The 23,358-nt window shown below is 35.6% G+C and overlaps 1 protein-coding gene across 1 annotated transcript in view; it reads left to right on the forward strand.

The window, feature by feature from the left end:
- The first annotated feature begins 267 nt into the window (after positions 1-267).
- The window catches only part of LOC145692620 (NADH-ubiquinone oxidoreductase subunit 8-like), a 42,335-nt gene continuing 19,244 nt past the window's right edge, over positions 268-23,358 (forward strand). The window contains exons 1-2 of the mRNA XM_081767945.1: positions 268-383; positions 16,323-16,478. Coding sequence (XP_081624071.1) covers positions 347-383; positions 16,323-16,478 — 193 coding nt within the window. The 5' untranslated portion in view covers positions 268-346. The remainder of the gene's footprint in view (positions 384-16,322; positions 16,479-23,358) is intronic.

A 23,358-nucleotide genomic window follows, 5' to 3' on the forward strand; every position in this document is an offset into this window, starting at 1 on the left:
AAGCAAAATTGATCATAAAGTTAAAACTGTTTAAAAGTGAAATAATTATTAGTTATATATGAGTCTTTCATATATGTTCTTGTAGCATAGATAGTACTATGGCTTCAATTGATCACGTATTTTCTACACACACACACACACACACACACACATATATATATATATATATATATATATATATATATATATATATATATATATATATATATATAAGAGGCAGAATTCCACGAAATTTTTTTTAGCGACTTTTCACCCAAAATTGGAGTCATTTCATCTCCTATTTAACGACTTTTTGTATTAATTTGTAGGCAACACTGGCAACGTTGTAGAGCAGCAGACATCAGACATGGCTGCATTAAATGTGTATAGTGTGTCCAAGTCTGGTAAGTTGTAATTTTGGACAAAGATTTGGAAAATGCGAGGGTAAAATCTTTCTTCACAAAGAAATACTGATGATAAGGAACTTAATTATGCAATAATCATAGCTGTTATTAAAATAATAATGTAAAAAAATATATAGATAATACCGTGCAGTTTTACTATACCAATAATGCAATTTAGTCTGTGGAGCTCAGCGCAATGAATATTTTAATGTAGCCAAGTGACTCAAGCAAGTAGCATGTTGTTCGTTGTATAAGGCACTTAGTATGAGGGTTTTGATACATGATTGGAAACGAACTTAATATCTATGTGAATTTTAGGCACGGTTCAAGAACACAGGCCCCCCTCTACGTCCATCACCCAGAGGCAAAGTTAGGTGAATTACGACAAAGCAAACCATTTCAAACTGTCAACGAACCAAAATATCACTTGCATAAAAGGATTTTTTCCAATAATATACATTGTAAAATAATGGGGGCACAGCGCCCACACTCCCAAACGTATATTATTGTAGAATATACGTTATTAGAAGAAATCGTTCAATGCAAGTGGGACTTTGGTTCATAATTTCAATTTTTTTTTCTCGTAATTCACAATTCACCTCTTCCCCCTCCAAAAGAAGGAATATCGGCATTACTCAAGCAGACGGTTTTACCAAATTTTTACACATTGCATTTTCCGGTTTCTTTTTGCAGAACATGCACTAAATGAGGATCAAGTGCATAAACCACAAACCAGCTTGTGCTAGGTGGTACTGAAAGCAAGAATGCTATCTAACAGTCGGGGCAGGAACACGACGGGGTGCATCCGTAAGGAGCAGGCGCGTATGCATAAACTAAGATAGTGGAAAAATACATAAAATATTCGGAATAATTTTTACATTCAAAGACGCTTAAATAATCGTATTAATTCTTACCTTCAAAATATCTTCGCTGCTTTCCCGGGTACAAATGTTCCACTTCGAGGAGAAATTCGTCTGTTCTGAATTTTTACTTCTTTTCCGCACTTCGCGCAATTGATTTTACGTTTCATCATACCATGACGCTTCAAAAAGTTATAATGACGCTCTTTATCACACAATTCTTTGTAATAAAACCATATATTCGGATTACATCCATTACAAACGTCCATTGCTAACACGAGCAGAGCATTCTCGCCATTTATTTCCATCCTCTTCGCATTCTTGTATTCTTCCGCTTCAGTAAATAGTTATACTTACAATACGTTCACTACCTTTCAAAATATATTTCAATATGATATCCACTGACTGAAATTACTTATATTCACACTTTTTTTTTTTACGAAAAGAGTTTCACATCGTACCCCTTTATAAAATTAATGAAATATGTTTTACGTACCTTGTTTTGGTTACTTTTCATTCCTTTTTCTTTTCTATCTTTTCAGTACCACTATTTTAGTTATGATTTCAGACTAGTAACGTTCCACTTCTAAAAATAAAATACATTTTGCAGAAATATGCCGTCCGTGGAATATAGCATCTAATAGAGCCATTTTTCAGATGCACTCACTTCTTTCAGTCTTAGGAAGTAACGCGTTACAAATTTTTAAGTAACGTACCTAGTTCGCGTTACTTTCGGATGAGTAACTACCAGGGTTGGCTGGTTTAAACCATGTTTTTTTTTTTTTTTTCAAAAAAAAAAAAAAAAAACTGGTTTAAACCAAAAAACGAAAAATGTTCGTAAAAGTGTAAGTATTCGTAAAATCTTGATGAACACACATTTGTGGGTTATGACGTTTCACTTCCATGTATTACTCGTACTATATTCAGATCTAAATTCCACATTCATTACTCAAAGAGATTATATTACAAAAGCAACCTTTTTTTATGTAACTTTATGGATGTTTCTTTTGTGATTTTTTTTTATAGTTTGTTATTATTGTTATGCAACCAAAGGAAAATTCTAAACATTGTTTCGTTTTAATAATGTTTACTACTGATAAAATACATCGAAATGCCGTACTTTTTTGGGAGGGGGTCATACAAACCCCACGAAAGGCAATTATTGAAATCATAAGAATCTGGTAACTATTTATGTATAAATGGGTCAGAGCCAAAGTGGACTCAAATAATTCGTATCTTTATTCATTTTTCTTACTGATATGCAAAGTAAGTCGTTATATTTCTTTAACTTAGACTAATAAAAGTCGGTAGTACTTTGAAATTGTCCATATGTAATTCTGTATAATGGTTTCACTTGTGCAATTGTTTATCTTTTTGTTCTTCTGGAATAACTGTTGACGATTATATTAACAAATATGTAAAAATTAGCCCAACGTATTTTTATCAGGAATCCTTCGTGAGTGAGTCAGCAGACGTATCGCATTTGTGGCCAATTAGTTCCGGTTTTGAGTTCAAATGGAGGACAATATCTCTTGGGTGTAAACCGAGAAGCGGTTTGGATTCCATTTTAAGCTTATGTAACCCCTTCCAGCATAACCCGGTTGTTGCATACTAACACCAAGGCGAAATAAGCTTATTTCTGTCCATATGTGATATAAATACATAGAGCAAATTATTTAAACCAAAAAAACCGGGTTTAAACCAAAAAACCGGGTTTAAACAAAAAAACCGGGCTTAAACCAAAAAACCCTGCTTTTTTGTTTTTTCAATAAAATCCATAGTTTTTGCCAACCCTGGTAACCTGCCCAACCCTGTATCATTTTTTTTTTTTTTTTCCGGAAACAAATGTTTCTTTCCTGTAAGTAGATTTCTCAGAATGGAACAATGAATAATGAACTACGTATGCCAGTGACTGATAATTAGTCACCGACACAGAGAAACATATAAGATCTTAGTGGCATTGCTGTTTTTGAAGATGAGTACAGCCACAGGGAAATCACATGTACTGATTTCATAGACACCTCCAAATGAATACATTCAATGAGTGAACTACGAGAGCGATGGTAGTCTATTTTACTTTGATTGGTTTTGTTTTATAAAGATGGAGAGCGAAAATATTTTACCGTTCGAAAGAATACTTTTTTTTTGCAAAAGCTGGGATTGATGGTAGACTGGATTTAAAAGTAAAATGTCTGAATGCGGGAAATATTTATCAACAGCTAGAGTACCATAATTGACTATATACAGTAAGAGGTTAAAGGTAATGTGAGGTATAATTAACATTAATATAAAGTATAATTGACGATATGCAGTAAGGTAATATGAATTTTAAACTGTGTTCTGATGAGCAGACCTACTTTATTACTAGAAAGTAGTTCGTTGATGATATGTAATATTGGAGTTTTTTTTTTTTTTTTTAGATCAGTTTGCGTATCCTAGAGTCCGTTGATTATAGAATTGGAACAACTAACTTCAAAAAGCGTCTATCGATTTTGGAGATACTGGCAAGCTTTGATTCACACCTAGTTCATGTGTTCTCATTTTATTAGTTGTAGTATAATCTGCTTCTCTACATTCTGTATTTTTAATTTTACATAACATTGTTATTATTGTATATTTAGTTCAGCATAATAGTGGTATAATAATAGTAGGGATTTTTTTTTTTTTTTAAACATTCAAAGTTTCGGACCTAAAAGTAACGCATTACTGTCGAAGTAGGGTAACAGTTACTCTTTTGGGGCAAGTAACTTACCAACACTGACTTATTTAATGCATCGAAAAGCATTTGTAATGATTTTACACTACTAGTTCTGCACCTATAAACTTAAAATACGACTGTATTACTTTGTATTTAATTCTGGCGCCTGCAGAAATTTGTTTCTTGCAAACATGTCTTTTCATGCAAAGTATTGAAATTTACCTGCAAATCTTCCAAAATGTGATGCCTCAAACCTACATCTGCACATTATATTTTCTATATAATTATTTACGCACATAATTCGATAACTCACTTGCGCGTATATGGTCAACCTACGTATCGCTGGCGCAAGAGATCCAGGTTTGGTTCTTGACGAGACCTCATACTTCTGATCCTTGACATCTGTGTTGTATCGCCGAACCACACGAAAAAATAAAGCAAGAAAAACAAAAGCTAACTTTACAATACCCGCTTTAGTTGGTATTGTTACGCAGGACAGAAAGGTTGCACGTAATTTTAACAATGTAGGTCCAAACTTCCCTAACCCGACCCTACACTACTTTATTTATCCGCACCTTAATCTACTGTATCCTAACTTACTGCACTATACCCTTTGAAAGCGGCTCTACTTACCGATGCGCAGCTGAAGCGTGTATTGTAAGTTTCCCCCCAAAAAATGCCAACATGTACTGCATTTGGTTACACTAGATTAAGCTACGTTAGGGTAGGTTGAGTTACAAGTCAGTTACCTTCAAAACTAGGATGTGTAAACTTTGACAATCTGAAACAGAAAATCAATATTTGTGTATGAATACGGCACCCGGATGTATGGCATAAAAATTAGTTCACAAAATAAACAAACCTGTGCTAGGAGGTCACGAAATGAAAAAAAAAGCCAATAACAGTCAGAGATATATACATCTGAAGGGTGCACGCGCGACAGCGATGGTGGGTAATCGCATAATCGAGGGTAGTGAAAACAAGTAGTTTTGGCGATGATACGAATTCAATAGCACTTGTTATGGTTTCATAATATTAATGCTCCTCTTCTAAGCATAATATATCCTACAGCTTCTTTACACTGTGCAAAAATACACCACAGTAGTGGCCACCTAGGACAGATTGTAATTCGATAAAACTCAAACACGATATTTCACAACCTTGACACGCGCGCCATTTCCACACTGCCTTTCCCGCCACTAAGTCATATCAAGTGTACCTCTCTGCCGATTCTTAACTGTTCCCCTCACCTGACTCATTCTTCATCAGAAACCAAAATATAAATTCTCCAATTGACCCGGTAAATTCCCCAGAATCTGTCCGACAATGCAGTACTTAACCCTGATAATTTACAATTGCATATCTTATATAGCCTGGGGCAGCGGTGGCTCAGTGGTAGAGCGTTCACCTCTGGTGCTTGGGGTCCCGGGTTCGATCCCAGCCCCCGCCAAGTGAACTTTGTGGTGGACAAACACCGTGTGCGTCTGTTTTCTCGGGGTTCTCCCGTTTCCTCCCACTTTCTTCATTCCACCATTTCATTCATTACTCATCATCACCGTCTCCTTTAGCCTAACCGGCATAACCGTGGGACGTAAAACTCAAAAATTTCTTTTTTTTCTTATATAGCCTTTCTACTGAAGTCCAGTAAGTCAAGATGATTTGAAAACATTGACAGACAAAAGAAGAAAAAGAATATATATCGAAACAGCTAATTAAAACTGTGATGTGCGAAAAGGATGGAAAAGAGGCTGATAGTCAAGTTTAGACATTACATTTCATAAAACTTACAAGAAAATTCAATACCCTGCATAGAAGGATATGTTTATAAGGAAGAAATTTCTACAGGTGGCACAATTAAATATTTTATAATACACTTGTATTTTATGTTTGCAAGTGTAGGCTTACTAGTGTAAAATTATAACAAGTGCTTTAGAAAAGTTTTTTTTTTTTTTTTTTTTTTTTTTAAAAAAAGTGCATGTGAGCGATTAGTGTATTAGATACTTTTTCCCACCGATGAAATACTTCTCCACAGTACAAAATTTGAATTTTATGTTTATAATTGTACCGTTACTAATGTGAAACTATTCAATGCGTTGTAGAGATACAAACTATTTCGTATCACTTCAAAATATGATTATTTTTTTTTACTAACTTTGCTTACGAGCGTACGCACCGTCACTAACATGCCTGCTCCTTTCGAACGCACCCCCGCGCGGTCCCAAACAGCTTTGCCCAGCTCCAACTTCTGCTTTTATGGCCACCCAGCACTTTTTTGGCATTGTTTCTGTGGTATATTCAGATGGTGTATTTATACACAAATCGTGGAACAACTGTAATTTTTGGACAGTTATTTCTGGTGAACCCGTTGAACTTCTTCTAGGCTAAATGGAGTATTGTCTTGTAGCCTAGAACAAATCTTTTGAAGAACAATAAGAAGAAATTTATTGAAGGAAATATAAATTTCAACACTTATTTCAAGTGAGTGCCTAAACTTGACCTGCACGGGAAAAAGAGTATCACATGTCCACTTCTCGGAAACAATCCATAAATAATGCTCAAATAATATCATAATTTGTGTAGTCTAATCTAAAGTATAGCATTATCTAAGAGCAGCGTCCTTTAGTGCGGATATGCAATATGATCTCGTGACATGTAAAACCTGCCTTTTTGGTATAATCAACTCATAGTACCATTAATGTACATGTGGAAGAACTGTTGTTCTTTTATGTTTTGCTTAACCTCTCTGTTTTGAATTATTCATCTACTGCCTATTGATTTATGATGTATATGCAGTAAACTCCCGGTTATCCGTACTTCTGCCTACCGTTATTTGTAGGTATAACTTCGTGGTACTTATAATCAAATCTGAAACTCCTAATTTTTGATATATAGTGATATCATACAGATCTGTTAGGGGAGGAATTGTATATTTTTATCAAGTCCCCCACTAGATATATATATATATACTTTTCTCACTTTTCAGAATTTTTAATAATTTCTATATAAAAAAGGTGGGGGGGGGGGGCACGTCTAAGAATCGAAACTTGGTGGAGAAACATTTGTATATAAGACCCCTTTATCCAGAAAAGCTCACCTTCCTGATGATTTGCCTTCTTGCAAAAAGCGTCTGCTCAACTCGGAATTTGTAACGTCAATGACGCACTTTTCACCCTGATATTCTTCATGGACGATAATGGCTAATACATAGTCTTGCAGCTTACACTTTGCTGACCATTTTCGTTTTTGTTCCACATCGATCGAACAACTAGAGACTGAGATAACCCCGTTACAATAGCACCAAATGGCGCATCTTCGGAAACAAATATGGCTGCTACTTGAAACCTAAAGTCACTAAAATTAAAATAATGGTTGTTTTGAACTAACGAATGCTAAGGTAATTGCAGATCCAAAATAAGTTAAAGAAAAAAAAAGATAGATTGCCAAGCAACGATTTCCACTTGATATGGATTTACTTTTAGATGTTTGCTACCTGCATAAATATCTTCCCTTACCACTGCTTTAAACTTCAAACTATGCTATACACAAGTTACTTATAGAATGGATTTGTCAATTCGTCTGTCAACAAGTTTCAAGTAGACAGGTAGGTTCTATGTTTTCCTCTAACACTCTACTCATACTTGAAGTGGTTCAAATTAGTCATTTCCTATTTGAATGTTTATCTCCATACAACGAAAACGAGAGGCGGCATTTTGCAAACGATTCAGCTCCTTAGAGCACATACCTCATACCTTCGGCATCGCAAATACCATCAATATCCGCAAGTTGTTCAAATTTACTATTCCGGTTTCAATGCTGATTTCTATATAGGAAAAACGGTAAGAGATATCGAGGTGCGGTTTTCTGTTCAAAGAATACGTTCTATCTTCTTCATTAAACCCTCTATTCAGACCGTAAGTATTGAAATTAGCAATTTCCAGTTTCAACCTTTAACACCATAGAACAAAAACACTAAGTGATAGCTTTTTGATATGAATTCAGTGTCCGAGAAACGGATTCTGTGTTCTTAAGCTATTACAGCCAGTAGTTACAGATGTCCTACTTCAAATTTGAATATTAAGTTTCCATAGTTTGAAGTCTACTGTTGTTTCACACTCTGAAACGTTACACTTTCTTTTCTTTAATTGGATTACTTAGTTTCCAAACTTCACATTAAAAATCAGGGGGAAAAAAAGAGAGAGAGAGAGAGGGAAATGAGACAAAAACAGAACGCTGCGCAAACCTTTTGTTATGGAAGATTGCTATGCACGCGCCGTTTCTTTTTTTCTTTAATTATTATTATTTAACAAGATCATTGATAATCAGTATTATTAACATTGTTCATAATAGCAGACTCATTAATAATTATTCTTAAAGTTGAAAAAACGTTTCATTTGATTATAAGCTGTATAACATTAATTGAGAAACGTTTACGTTTTTCTTACTGAAATGTGCAAAATATTGAAACACTTTTCGGTCAGCTCCAGTTATTCTTTAAAACAAATCTTTTGTGTATGTGTTCAGTCACCACTGTTAACGCTGTATCTAGGAAACTTCCGGTTTGTTAAATGCGATTCAGTTCGTTACAAGATAAGATAAGAACTATCTCGGGGTATGTTAGTACAAATTCCTTTCTGTATTTTTACTTGGTATTTGTCGTTTTTTGTGTATTGGACGAAAATCCGATATCAAGAAATCAGAAGAATCCTGCAGAAAAAAATGGTTGTGTTGTGTCAATGGAATAAGAACACAATGAGCTAGAAACTTGAGTTATGTCTGTAGTTTAATCACATCTTTTCTCTCTTTGTATTCCATTGTAAAGAATATGATATAATAAAATTAAGTAGTTGTTAAAGCACGGTTCATGTGTTGTGCAAAATTGAATATATGTGGCCGCTCGGGTAGCGTAATAGTTGTGTCAGCGCTACAGTGTTCAAGTCGGAAACCCTGGGTGTACAAATGCTTTCTTTTGGAGTTATAAGCTGCCGAAAACATGAAAAAATGAACTTTAAAAATCCATAGCTCCAAGTCTGTGGGACCTACCGTAGTCTGGTCAAGACTTCATTTAAGAACTAATATGTGCGCTATCCAAAAATACATGTTTCAGAATCCTAAGGTACTCACGTAACAATTTTTATACAGCATATAATTTGAAGTACTCACCAACTGACTCTATATAAATTGTTGTAGAAGTACCACAGGATTCTGAAACTTTGATACTTGGATAGGGCACATGCTAGTTCCTCAGTAAAGTCTTGACCCGACTACGATAGGTCTCATAGTTTTAAAGTTATGGACCTTTAAAGTTTATTTCTTTATGTTTTCGGCTGCCTATAACTCCGAAAGGAAGCATTTGTGCACCCAGGTTAGTCTGTACTTTTTGTCTTATTTTGGTGTCAGGAATCACCTCCCAAATGTCGGTGTTGTTTTGAAACACCCTGTGGATATATATATATAATATGAGTTGAGAATGATGGAGCAACGGTTTTAGTTGATGGCCTACTCACCACTTGGATTTGAATCCCGTTCAATTGTCGGGTGCAAGATCAACCTTCAGTAGTATAGGCCATTCCCCACCTCACTGTCTCTCGTGCAAAAACTTGCGTTAGAGAAGCACACCACTGTCCAGAGAATAGCACTTCAGTCAACAGACCTAGTTCATCCCTCATAGATATTCATTAATATAGACATTGTGTTGTTGAAGCTCATTCAATTTGACTGACTGGCATAGGAACCAACTTAATGTCATGGTATGCCAGAATTCCGTCTTTGATTCCAGCCCATCGAGTTTTTCTTTCCTATAAATTTAGTTGTACATTTTTATTCAATTGTACTATACCAGTTGTACACTTCTGTTCACAAAAGCCTAGAATATCTTCCAGAGACTCAGTCCGAATAAATGAACCTAGATCCTTACGTCCCTCTAATCTATGTTTATAGGGAAATCTATTTTTCCTGCATCCTGCCACAGAGTATCATCTGCAGTTTTGTAAGATAAATAGTTCCTCTGAGCATTGTTGCCAACTAAATATGTAATTGGCATATGGAAAGATGACAGAAGAATAGATAAAAATAAATGTGGTAGAATATAATTCCTATAGGGGGCGCATGATCATCTAGACAGTAATATACAGGTGGACAAAGATCAGACATGTTTTTGAGGTATAGTGGTTAGCGTAACGGATCTGTAACAAACTATCATTTTAACATTGGTACGAATCCTGTTTACCGAAGATTGTTGTTTTTAAATAAAGAATCCGCGTTCTATTGCAAATCACATCTTTACAATATACTACATTAAACAAAATCTCAAGTCCTTTTTCTGTTGATTCTAAGGTATATTCTTCAGCAAAAAGCAATACAGAAAGATGTTCATATAGTTCTTCGTATTTCGCGCAAAGGGAATTATTATGACTTTTGTAGTTGTATATCTTTCGGCTCCAATAGAGATTGAGACGAAACTTATTCATCGTATGATCAATCTTTTTTTTTAAGTTTCTTGCTATGTATTATAATTATTACCGTATACGATCCAATATTGAAATCAAAAACTTTACTATTTGTTACTATTTTCGATTTCAGTATTTAAAAAGTAAATAAATAAAAATAAAAAAAAAACTGAAATGAAAGGAAACATGTTTTTCGGATACTAAAGCATAAATGAAATCGTTCCTCGCCTTCTCTATGGAAATCAATATTAAATCCATTATTTTTGGTTGCAATAGAGGAGTCCGTTCTTGTCTTACTGAATCCCTGCTTTCCGCTGTGATGATCAGCGTTTTAACGAAAATCGTAGATTTATGCCACTTCCCTCTTCAATATAAGACGCTGAAAACATTAGAAAGTCATTGTTCATTATATTTTACCATTTTTACTCTATGGCGATAAATGTTGAAACCGGAAGTCGTAGTAAATCTCAGCCACTTCCTTTCTTTGTAGAGCCATACAAGATAATACATAATCTTTCCTTAAGACGTTAAGTTAATTCCAAAAAAGCGTTTCTAGTTGTCTATCACCATTTTTGTTCTGCCGATCAACGTCAGAACCGGAAATTGTTGATTTCTGCCACTTTTGAGTTTGAATAGACGATTACCAGAGGAAATGGAACCTATTCTTTGGACGCTGAATCTATTCCGATATCTCTTACCATTTGTGCTCTATGTAAATCAATATTGAGATTCGAAATACTAAATTTCCATCACTTTCGGTTTTAGTAGCGCTCGCCTATCGGGTGTGTTTTTGATGACCAACAACGTGTCCGTGGATTTCTTTCATTTCTCATTCCACCAATCTGTGCATAATAAATTTTCATTAAATATTAGTCTCATTTACTTTAAGAACCTACGTATGGGTCGTAAACTAGAAATTTCGTTTCATTTTCAGAACGTCCCTAAGTATCTTATGGGGTATCTTGTGAATCATTTGGTTGAGCCGGGGAAGCATAACTAGCACCTGTACCAGGAAAAAAGAGGTTTTGGGGAGAAAATTCTCGGACAGCTTGCGTGCCTTTTCGTACTAACGGGGTGACGGCATCTACATGTATAAAACGTGGTAAAGAGTATGTTCTTTGTATAAGTATAAGGACTATTAAACTATATCATTAATTCACTCATTGATAATAGTAGTACGAATATAGCATATCTCCTGAATGATCTCATGAAATTTACAGGTGCTGTTACGTACGTTTCAGGTTATTTTCATAATGAAACAGGCTTTCAAGTACCAAGAAGTGGATACCGAAATACCAATAAATCAAGGTATCAAACCTTTAAGAAAGAAACGATAGCGTTTCCAGTGGTTGTAGTACAAATTTGCAGACATTTCCACGAATCGCCTCTCGGGAATAAAAGTTACTATTCTGTTGGGTGGTATACTTTATACTTGATTTACAATAAGAATTATTTTGTGTTCGAAGTTTACGTTTGTGATAAGTTGGAAAATACACAATAAGCATCAAACGATCTTGTGTTAGTACTCTTACTCCATACTTCCGCACAAATCTCTTCCACTTTGTGCTTTAATGAAATACCTACTTTGAACATTTTGAACCAAGTTTCGCCAGTCTCAACTAAAGTATGTACTAGTGTAAAGACAAAATTGTTACATTTTAAAATCAAATTACTAAAAAGATAAGTTAAAAAACTAGCTCCTTGCGTCTGTAACATTTTTTACTGGAAGTGGTGACTTTGCTCATTCAGAGACAAGATAGTTTCCAATGGAGCAGCAACCACATTCAATGTCTCTACGTTGACGGTAAAATAAAATGAGTTTTAATGTATTCTAATGATTACGTAATGAGTAATTTATTCTGTTATCAATTATTAATCACTTTTTGCACAGAAATGTAAAGAGAATTTCGTAGAGAAAGGAAGCAGCAGTGCCTAACAAAGACTTTGATATTGGGAATGTATACAGGACTCACGTTGTTAGTATAAATCGTCAGTTGTTTCATAAAGAAATCACCGAAAAAAGAATGAAAAATATATAAACAATCATTATTCTCTCAGGCTTTATTTCCATTTTGTACAAATACACAATAACACACTGAGCAAGGCTATGTGATAATATGTGAAAAAAAAAAACAAAAAAACAGTATCACGTAACAGTTTCAACACAATAACTGTGTCTCCATCAGACTTCCACTACTTCTGGCTGCTTGGGAGTTGGTCATCACTTATATACTCTCCGGAGATCAACTTTTAATTAGGCTCCGCCCTTTCATTAAAAGTAACACTTGTGTAGCTTTCACTTTCACTTTTTAGCTGCACACGTGTCCAATTAAAAGTTTACTTTTTTCGCTGGATACATTCTGTCCTCTAATTACCCTTATTTTCCTTATTAATTTTTTCTCTTTCTTTCTTCTTCCTTTTCATGTCTTCTTCTTTAAGCAGAATCTTCTCCCACTCTTTATTTATCGAGAATCCTGCATTTCATCACCTTGTCTCCTGCCTTCACAATCTCCCTGGCTTCCTTCCATTTTCTCACCAAAGTTCTGTTCTCTACTTGTATGACCTCTGCTCCTTCCCACCCTATCCTGTGGTTTATCTCTTTCTGATGCTTGTATATCGCATTGCTGTCCCTTTTCAATCTTACATCATCCTTGTGCTGTTTAATCCTTTCTTACATTTTCTTTTTTGCTTCTCCTATGTAAATTTTGTTACACTCCGCGCATCCTACTCTATATATTACTCCCCTTTGATCTTTTTCCGCTATTTCTCTCTTCGTTCTGACTAGTTCAATTATTCTGCTTCCTCCTGTCCTGTACGTCCTAATTCCTGCTTTCCGAAGCATTCTCTTTATCTTCTCTGTTTCTTTGCCTAGGCTTTCTATTCCAAGCCATTTTTTGTTCTTGTCTTCTTCCTCTTTCTTTCTCTCTCTTGCTATGTTTCTTGTGATCCTATCCTCTTCGTTGTATCCATTTCTCCTTAGTTGTGTCCAGAACTCCTTTAAATCTTTTTTCCTCTGTTCTTCATTTGTGTTTAGGTCTTCTATTCTTTCTTCCATGCTTTTTATGAAATTCTTCTTTGTACCCTCATCCACATCATTTCGTTTGTGGCAAAACACTCCCGCTGCACACTCTTTTTGGTACCAGAATGTAATAAATTCTCCTCCTTCCGACTTCATTATTTTCATATCTAAATAGTTTATCTCCTTGTCTACTTCTATTTCATTTTCTAGTCTAATCCCTTTCTTTTCATCTTCCACGTCCCTTACGAATTTCTCCAGCTGCCTTTTCGTTCCCTTCCATATTCCTAAATAGTCGTCCACATAACGGCAAAAAAGAAGCAGTCTTTGTTCTCCTCTTTCTATCGTCTCCTTCTCCCATCGATTCATTACTATATCTGATAGTACTGGACTCAAACAAGATCCTATATTAAGTCCTTCCTTCATTTTAACAATTCTGTCTCTGATTATACAGTATCCATTCTCCCAAAATGCCTCTAATCCTTTTCTAACCTTCTTACTGTCCCAATTTTCTATTCTCTTTTCACCCATTTCCTCTTCTATTATTCTCAATATTTCTTCTCTCTTAAGGCTCGGGAACATACTCTTAACATCCAGACTAAAAGGCACTGCGCTCTCATTTCTTCTTCGTAATTTATCTGTCATCCTCTTAACCTCATTCGTATTCTCTACTCTCCTACTTTCTTGTCCTTCTGTCACTGCCTCGGCTATCCTCTTAAGCTTTTTCTCAACAGTTCTAACATATTATTCCTGCAGTTAAGCACCGGCCTCAACTTCACTACTTCTTTGTGGATTTTTGGAAATCCTTTCATCCTAGGTAACTTTCCTTCTTCTCTCACTAACCTCTTGAACCCTTTCTTTTTGCAGTCCTCTATAATCTTTTTCTTTATCTCTTCTTCTTGTCCTTTTTTCACCCTATCTTCATATGTCTCGTCTTTCAGATCTCCAAGTTTTTCTTCATACCATACTTTATCCATCACAACTATAGCTCCTCCTTTGTCTGCCTGTTCCACTACTATGTCCTTTCTCGTTCTTATCCTTTTCATTCTCATTTTCTATTTGTCAGTGAGATTGCCTGTTTGTCTTCTTGATTTGTTATTTACTATATTTACTAGTTTCCTCCGAATTCTGTTCTTATCTTTTTCATCTTTTATTTCCTGAAGTGTTTCCTCTATTCGATAAACCGCTTCTTCCTTATCTACTTCCTCTTTTGCTACTCTAAATTTATATCCTAGATTTAAAAACTGCTTCTCTTCTTCAGTAATCTCAATACCTCCTATGATTACCACTCTTTTCTCGTCTATTCTCTCTTCTTGTTTCCAGCCTATTCTTTTACGTTTCTCTCTTACTCTCTCTTCTTTTCTTCTGACAACACCGCGTGCGTGGGTTTCCTCGGGGCTCTCCCGTTTCCTCCCACTTTCTTCATTCCACCATTTCATTCATTACTCATCATCACCGTCTCCTTTAGCCTAACCGGCATAACAGTGGGACGTAAAACTCAAAGATTTCATTTCATTTCATTTCATTTTTTTCTTTTCTTCTGACATATAACGGACACGTGTGCAGCTAAAAAGTGAAAGTGAAAGCCACACAAGTGTTACTTTTAATGAAGGGGCGGAGCCTAATTAAAAGTTGATCTCCGGAGAGTATATAAGTGATGACCAACTCCCAAGTAGCCAGAAGGAGTGGAAGTGTGATGTAGACACAGTTATTGTGTTGAAACTGTTACGTGATAGTGTTTTTTTTATATATATACATATTATCACATAACCTTGTTCAGTGTGTTATTGTGTATAAACAATCAGTTTAACAAGAGATCTCTTTCCAACTATGATTGCACTTAAAGTGCAAATTGTGTTTGTAAAGGGATTCGATCTTCAGGTGAGTCACCTGTAAACAAAGCCATAGCTTTAGTGGCCGGAAATGTCCAATAAAAATCTTTGTTACAAATCAACGGAGTGTCAGTTATATTGTTAAATAATTTAAAGTATGTTTTATTTACAGCTCAATATTTTAGGAGTAAGAGTGATTTGGTTTCTTTCATTTTTTGGGGGGAGGGGGGGGTAAATCCTTCCAAAATATACATCCTTACTATGCACTCTAATCGATTGCTTGTTTGATGTATGGAATAGTTGTAAGTAACGCTCAGATACGATTATTTTTTTTTTCTATAAACTAAGAATATATTTAAGTTTTTTCATAACTGACTACTATGAAAAATTCAGCTAATGGTTTGGAAAACAGAGAACTGAAACAATGCAAAATAGACACTACCTATAAACTCTAGTCGTACTTACGAGTGAAAATTAGGTACGAATCAGTATCAAACTTTAAGGAAAAACCTTTATTCATATTCGGAATTTATTTTCCAGCAAAATATTGCCAATAAACTGATGTACTTATTTGCTTTATTTATTGATAGGTATTTGAAAATCTTGAGCTGTTTGTGTTTAATTTGAAAGATTATATATACGTCAGGTTTGAGTTTAACACCATATGATCATGCACCAAAGTTGTGATGATTAGATGGATGATAATGAAAGAATGAAGAAAGTGGGTGGAGACAGGAAAACCCCGAGAACTCACACACGCGATGTTTGTCCACAATAGAGTCTACATGGTGGGAGCTGGGATCGAACCAACATTGGCGATTTTCGTCTGATGGAATAACTTTAAGGTATTTCTAGCTATTAATCAATTTGATGTGTGTAGCATTTTCATCTGTTCTTTGCGGTGTTTATTTTCAAAGATCCACGTGGAAAACTTGAAACAGAAATGCAGTGGTTCATAACCTACGTTGGTTTATGTTATCTTCAGTTATGCTTATATAGCGATTTTCATATTCACATGACACTTTCGTTCAGATTTTTTTCTACTAGGATAAAACTAATGACATCAACGATTTAATTTTATTTTCAGCACCCCAGCTTCTGAGATGTGTTCTTCGTGCTTCTGTAGTATCTTCGCAAGCCCGAAATTCTTATTACTATGTTAACCCAGATGAGCCGAGCATGAAAATGAAGGATATCACAGACAGAGCAGCGCAGACCATGTTCTGGACTGAGCTATTTCGAGGTAATTTTCACTCTGATCTGAAGTATTTACCCATTCCCTAGCCTTCATGTATTTATAAAGTGTTTGAAGAAGAAAATAAATTTCACCGATCAATATACCTTCAATGCAGGTGAGTTCCTTTCACATTTTGAAACCACAATATACCTCCAGACGATGGGGGTCCAATATTGAATTCGGTATCAGCAGAGGGACGAGGTGAAACCTATTCGTGGGACGCTGACGCCATTTAAAAAGAAAAAATTGTAAATGCTGTTGATTGTAACGTTGTAACGTAAAACTTAAATAAAAAAGAAGTCTGACCAAAACAAAGACGTTCAATTACTAATGTATTACAGTTTCGTCAAATATAGCATTGCCTTCATCAGTGAGGTACAACATATCTAATGAAGGCATAGATTAATTATAGTAAATGTTTTGTTGCTTTCGTCAGGTTTTATCTTTATTTGAAACATTTCTCTTTGTTTCTTATCGTTTTTGTTCTGATACCTATCAACAGACAGACGATTGGCGGACACGCACAGCATAGTTGGTAAGTGAAGAACGAAGACAAAATACTCTTAATATCTTTCATATTTGTAGTTGTTCTTAAAATCTAGATAATAATCTTTCATTTTCTTTATTCTCTCTTAAAATCTAGCATTTAGTGCGGGTAAAAAATACACGGGTAATTTAGAAAAAAAGGCTACAAAGTCATTTCTTCTTACTGTGCTACAATTATAACTCTATTACCAATGTAAATCGCAGTGATACTACTATCTCTCTTTGTCTGATAGTAGATACAGCAACTTTGCAGAAAATTTAGATGCCTACATCACTAGTTTCCAGAGAAACTTTGTTGATTGAAAATTTTCTCATCTTAGTCATTTAACTAAATTTACAATATTTAAACAGTATATAGTATGTCAGAAATCTCACCAATCATCTCAAATTTTGATTCATAAATAATTTTACACTTCCAACCTTTCGGCTTCTTTCTAGAGTTTTGTTCAATGAGAATAGCGCAGAAATACATTATCCTGGGTACTGCTGCAATTGCCGAATGAATTACGGTTCCACAACGCCGTTGTTATTGGTTGGTGTTAAAAGGAACCAATAACTCAATAAGGCAGAGAGGGTGAAGTGCTACGTTGCTACAAACAACAAACCTGTTAAATTGGCTACTTGTCTGTCTTGAAATTTGGCCGCGTTGCTGCAACGCTGTTCGTATGGTGCTAATGTTAAAGTCACCTCTGTACGTTAGACACTTGAATGTTCGGCAGTACCCTGTTATTATTTCTTACAAACTCTGGCAGAACATCTTAAGGTCAGTGAACATAACAGACGAAAACACTTGTCCATTGAAAGTAACTTCTCCAGAAATGCGGCACCCGATGGGACCATTTATTTCCTTACGGCTTCTGTCGCCGAGTATATGAACAGAAAGATGCCCTTTACTCCTCAACCCTTTCCCGTCCGTATTTTACTTTATACCAGGCTTGACGGATTTCTTGAGGTTTCGGTATCTTCTGTTTTCATCACATCTTCGAAGCCACCTTAATACCGTACAGATTAACAAATGGCGATCAGATTCATGTTACTAGTGTAGAAAAGATAACTGTATCTGTTCCCGCTGCTTGGTGGTCAAAACCAAATAATATGTGAGTCTGTTTATGAATCCAGAACCAAAGGCCGGTATTGGGATGATACGGCCGCACCAATTTTCTCTGCCAGTATTTTGTTGACTGGTTGGGTGCTAAATGTCTGTCAGTATCAACTCTGAGGCGTGGACAGAATCGCATAATCTATTGGGAGTCGAGGTCGGGTCTGCAGCGCTGAAGCTGTGAGCGCTAACCGTATAGCCAAGAGAGAGTTCTGATATATATATATATATATATACAGGGTGATTCAGGAGGAATATCACATAATTTGTGAGGTGATTCTACATGTGAAAATAAACCGAAAAAGTCATATGAATATGTGTTCGATTTTCGATCGTTACGGAACTGGAGCGGATTGAAGACTACACACATCCATGAATAATTATGAAGGCAAGTGTGAATATTACTTACCGAAATGTTGTGTAGGTGCTGTCGTAGACAGAACAATGGTGGGACAGATGACTGATCCATCGTACAAGAGGTGTTCAAAACGTCCCCCACCCATCTCGATGCGCTTGTCAACGCGTTGGAGGGTGTGTTGTGTTGCACATTGAACATCATCTCGGTGGACTTTAATGCTGGCAACAGCGTTGGTGATGAGAGCGACAAGTTCTTCACGTATATCCACCTTCGTAGTATACACATCCGCCTTTAACCAACCCCATAAACAGAAGTTTAATGGAGTATTTCGAGTGATCTGGGAGGTCAGTTAATGGACCCGCCATGGCTAATCCACTGTTGAGGAAATGTGTTATTCAGATACTGAGATACTTGTCTTGTACAGTGAATTGGTGCAACACTTAAGCACGATACGCACACGGCCTCATGACTACTCACTGATGAATCCACGATTGCACACTGGGTACGCTTGCAGCTGTTGCCTCGCTGCAGCGTTACAGTGCTGCCATCTGTTGGAGAATCCCCACACCTCTTGTAGGATGGATCAGTCATCTGTCCACCACAGCGCTTACACAGCATTTCGGTAAGCAATATTCACATTTGTCTTCATAATCATTCGTGGATGTGTGTAGTCTTCAACTCGCTGCAGTTCCGTGACGATCGGAAATCGAACACATGTTTATAGGACTTTTTCGGTTTATTTTCACATGTAGAATCACCTCACAAATTATGTGACATTTCTCCTGAATCACCCTGTATATATAATAGTTACTGTTTAAAAATACATTTTTCTCTAAGTTGACCACTTTTCAATTTAATCTATGGTGGGTAACATAGACAGCTTTCATTGTACTGGCAGACCTCAGAGTGACAACACACAGTGATCTCCTGATAGCACACTTTATTTTCTTTCCTCTCTAGCAAGGTTTCGTCAATACTCCATAAAAGAAAATACCCGTGCTATAACTTCGCTTACACCTGTAAAACCCTATCTCACGCTTATTCCTACATTGGAATTATTCCTGATGATAACTGTTCCTGCAGAAAACATGGTAGCTCCGAATGACAGAGCGACTGACTATTTCACGTAACACTTTCCCCAGAACACCTTGCATCCGCAATTAATTACTATACTCGACAATTGGCACCACATGAATACACGTCCAAACAACCAAAATTGCATTAACAGCAGGTTATTCTTGAGTTTTGTGTGGTCGTATCGATTTGTACAGATGTATGGAAAATTGAAAACCGCGGAATCAGTGTTTGTGAATCGCTGAGCTGTTATTGTGTTTCCAAAGGACACAATAGCAACAATTTTTGCTAAAATCACCAGTGGCATTATTCGACTTTGCTGGAGAATGCTAATATATCCTCTTTATTTTCCACATGTTGCATCGTGAAATCACAATTTGTTCCATTCGTTAGACAACAGCTCTAAAGCCACCTCCGTTGAAGGCAGTCATTGCTACTGATAGAGACTGTCTCTGATTTTCCAGCTAATCTTACTTTATGTTATCGTCATTCTGTGTGTATGGAATTTTTCGCGGTTGTTAGAGAACGTAGGATATTTCCTTGGTGTTTCTGTGGAACTCAACGCTGTTACACATGAATCATAGAAACTTTCTTTGTGGGGCGCTTCTCTCCGTTTTCTGGATGGCTTCAGCTTAATTTCGTCAGGTGAAGTTATTGTCTTTTATATAGTACCGCTCAAAAGGTTTTGAACATACCGGAATTTGTAAGCATCTACTGTGATTCTATTATTTTGGCACAAGAACTTTACCGGTGTGCATCAGAAGCACTCCTGCCTAAAGCATAGAATGAGGACAGTTGAATTGAGGTCTGAGAGGTACTGCAGATAATATGTCAAATTACAATTCTTCAATTGAAAAAAAAAAAAAAAAAAGTTTTATATAGATATTGCATAGTATAAACAAGAGTGTGGAAGGTGAGGCAAGATATTAGTTTTCTTTGGAAAGTTTAGACATAGAAGGTCAACGCAGTGACAGAAATTTGAAAGAAGTAGTTGTTTTCGAAATTTTGCAGTTCTCTATATCTTGATGGGCCCTTGTAACTTTTAAAATAATGGACATAAAATGCTGATTTTTTTTCCATACAAATATCGGCAGAGAGACATTTTTGGCATACTCTGTGATAGCACATGGTTAACAGTGTTGTTAACGCAACATAAAAGTTTTATTCTTTCACTACGTCACTACATATTTCAAATCTACATGTGAAAGGAAAATATACAATACTATACTTGGGTTTGTGATGTACTGTTGCAAATCGGGACGATACAGTATCGCAAACATTGAAAAAGAACAAAAGCTTGGAAGGTTCTACAACAGTAATAACGCAAGTGAGACAGACCCAAAGTACAATAATGTCAAATACTATGGTCATCATGTGATGTATTTCGAACAAGTAAAACCAAAATTAAAAGGATTTGTAAATTTGAGTTTTCCAGAGGAGCTTATTTCGAAAAATTGTTTACGTAAGTATCACATCGAAGTACGTACATTTCTTCCAATAGAAATAGAGGCTGTTTACTGCATTTCGATACTCTCAAAACATTCGTGAGATAACACAGGGTGTCTACTGGTCATGAAAGTCATGAAAGTCATGAAAAAGTCATATATTTTGCTTATTGGTCTTGAAAGCCATGAAAAAGTCCTTTATTTACCCAACTGGTCATGAAAATCTGAAATCTCAGAGTATATTTTTATACTTCATACTTTTATACCTCATACTGCATGTACTGAAACAGTTGTATCAGGTCAGTAATTGTGAGAATTTCCCCCACCAGTTAGTGCTGGCTAACTAGTACTTTACTGTCTTCCTAGCTGCTTTCCATTTCATCTTCTAGTTTCTGTAATATAGTAACAACTTTTTACTGTCCAACTTTCTGATCTGCTATTTCTTTACTTCTAAGAAATGTAAATTGTGTATTTTTGGGCCTTTAGACTTATGCAAATAATATTATTCGTTTGAGTTTGCAGATTTTAAATTTGATGATCTATTTTTTTTTAAACGAATTTCTTTTATAATTTGTTTTGTCTTTGGGCAGTTCTCTGAGTGCTTAATTTCAGACAAATTTCTGCTAGATGGATAATTATACTCAGAATTAAAACTTCAAATACAGTATAGAGTGATTCGCTGGTAAGAGCAGGCCTGTATTTAGGTAAGTGCTATTCTGTGCTCGAGCACAAGGCGGCAGAATTTTAGATTCTTTCTTTAAGATTCACAATAAGTGATATTTAAGACTAGCAACCCGCATAGTTCCGTGCAAGCACGAGAAAATATGTTAATGTTTTAATTCGCTCTAATTACAGTAGTTACTAATTAGCTATCTTATCTGAAAAAGTCATCCTCTCCTACTCCCACCCCAAGGGGTGACGATGAATTTGAACATCATGAAAACTGATATCGTTAAACTCAGAGACCTCGAAAACTATGAATTTAACACTAATATTGGTCGTTTTTCATTACTTTTAAAATCTCGCCCCCCTCCCAACCTCATTCCTAGAGAGTGGAGTACGACCTTGAAGTTGAATTGGATTAAAATGTCACTATTTATCTCAGCGACCCCTAAAGTTATGAACACTTTGGAAAGAGCTTAAAAGTATCCAGACTCTATGTAAACTAATATAATTTTTTACATATAAAGCTTTATGAAATGTTTTTTACTAAACTCACTATGATCTTTAGTTATGTGATAAGTTCAAAATAAACACTCAAAAACACTGCCTTTTTTTTTTAATTCCATATTTTACTATTACAATGATAAGAGTAAATATTTAAGAAATTCAAATGGCATAACGATTGATAAGAATTAATAGTGTGCATTTTCTCGAGACAGTAAATTAAACCCTACTTGAATAAATTACATCTCAGTATTGAAAGAAAGTGCCCCCTGTGGATGAGTAGTTAAGCTCGTTGCCTTGTAATCAAGGGGTCCCGCGTTCGATTCCCGTTGGGGACAGAAGTGGTTCGGATCCCACGATAAGCTGTAGGTCCCGTCCTTAGTACATCATCATCATCCCATTTAAGGCAATGGCCTTTTAAATTGCTCTTGCATTTTAAAATTAGTTGTCAGCTAATCGACATTATGTACATTAGACAAATAAGAACATAATGTGATCTTCATCTTAACCGATGCACCACTGATATTAGGGGTTTATTATTACTAATGGTAAATTTTTATCGCCATGGTCATGAAAATTTGAACAAAAAGGTCATGAAAAGTCATGAAAAATTCATGAATTTACTTTCTGGTATTCCAGTAGACACCCTGTAACAGAAAATGGTAAAATTTAATGTATTGCTTAAAATACCATGTTTGTGAGAACATTTTAAAGCACTTTTTGATTTACTTTGTTTCTATAACATTACAACAATACTTTGTAGTTGATGTAATTTCAATACATTCTTGCAATTACTTATGTTTAGTAGTGTTGCAAATCTTAACAATTTATCAAACGTATGCCCCAATGGTTTGAGATAACAAATTGTGTTAACGGCATTGTGATCTTCACGTCTCTTGAAAATCATCTATGCATTTCTATAACGTAGTTATCTAAGCAGCTTTTCGAAATAAAGGCTTTTGAAAAGACATTTTCAGTCCCTTGTAAGTTTGTTCGTATTCATTCGAAATCTGTCATATCATAATCATAATATTAGACACTAAAGTACTTTAATGTATAGGGTCGATGCGTAAGTTCGTGCGGTTTTCTTTTGGGTTGGCAACAATGCGGCGTGAAGCGATTGTTTATCTTTATTCCATTGTTTTACCGTAGTTTGGAGTTTGTGTGTTGTGAAACACAGGTTTTCTTGATTGTAAA

The sequence above is a fragment of the Thermobia domestica genome, chromosome 8 (assembly GCF_964235325.1).
Source record: "Thermobia domestica chromosome 8, izTheDome1.hap1.1, whole genome shotgun sequence".
NCBI classification, from domain to species: domain Eukaryota; kingdom Metazoa; phylum Arthropoda; class Insecta; order Zygentoma; family Lepismatidae; genus Thermobia; species Thermobia domestica.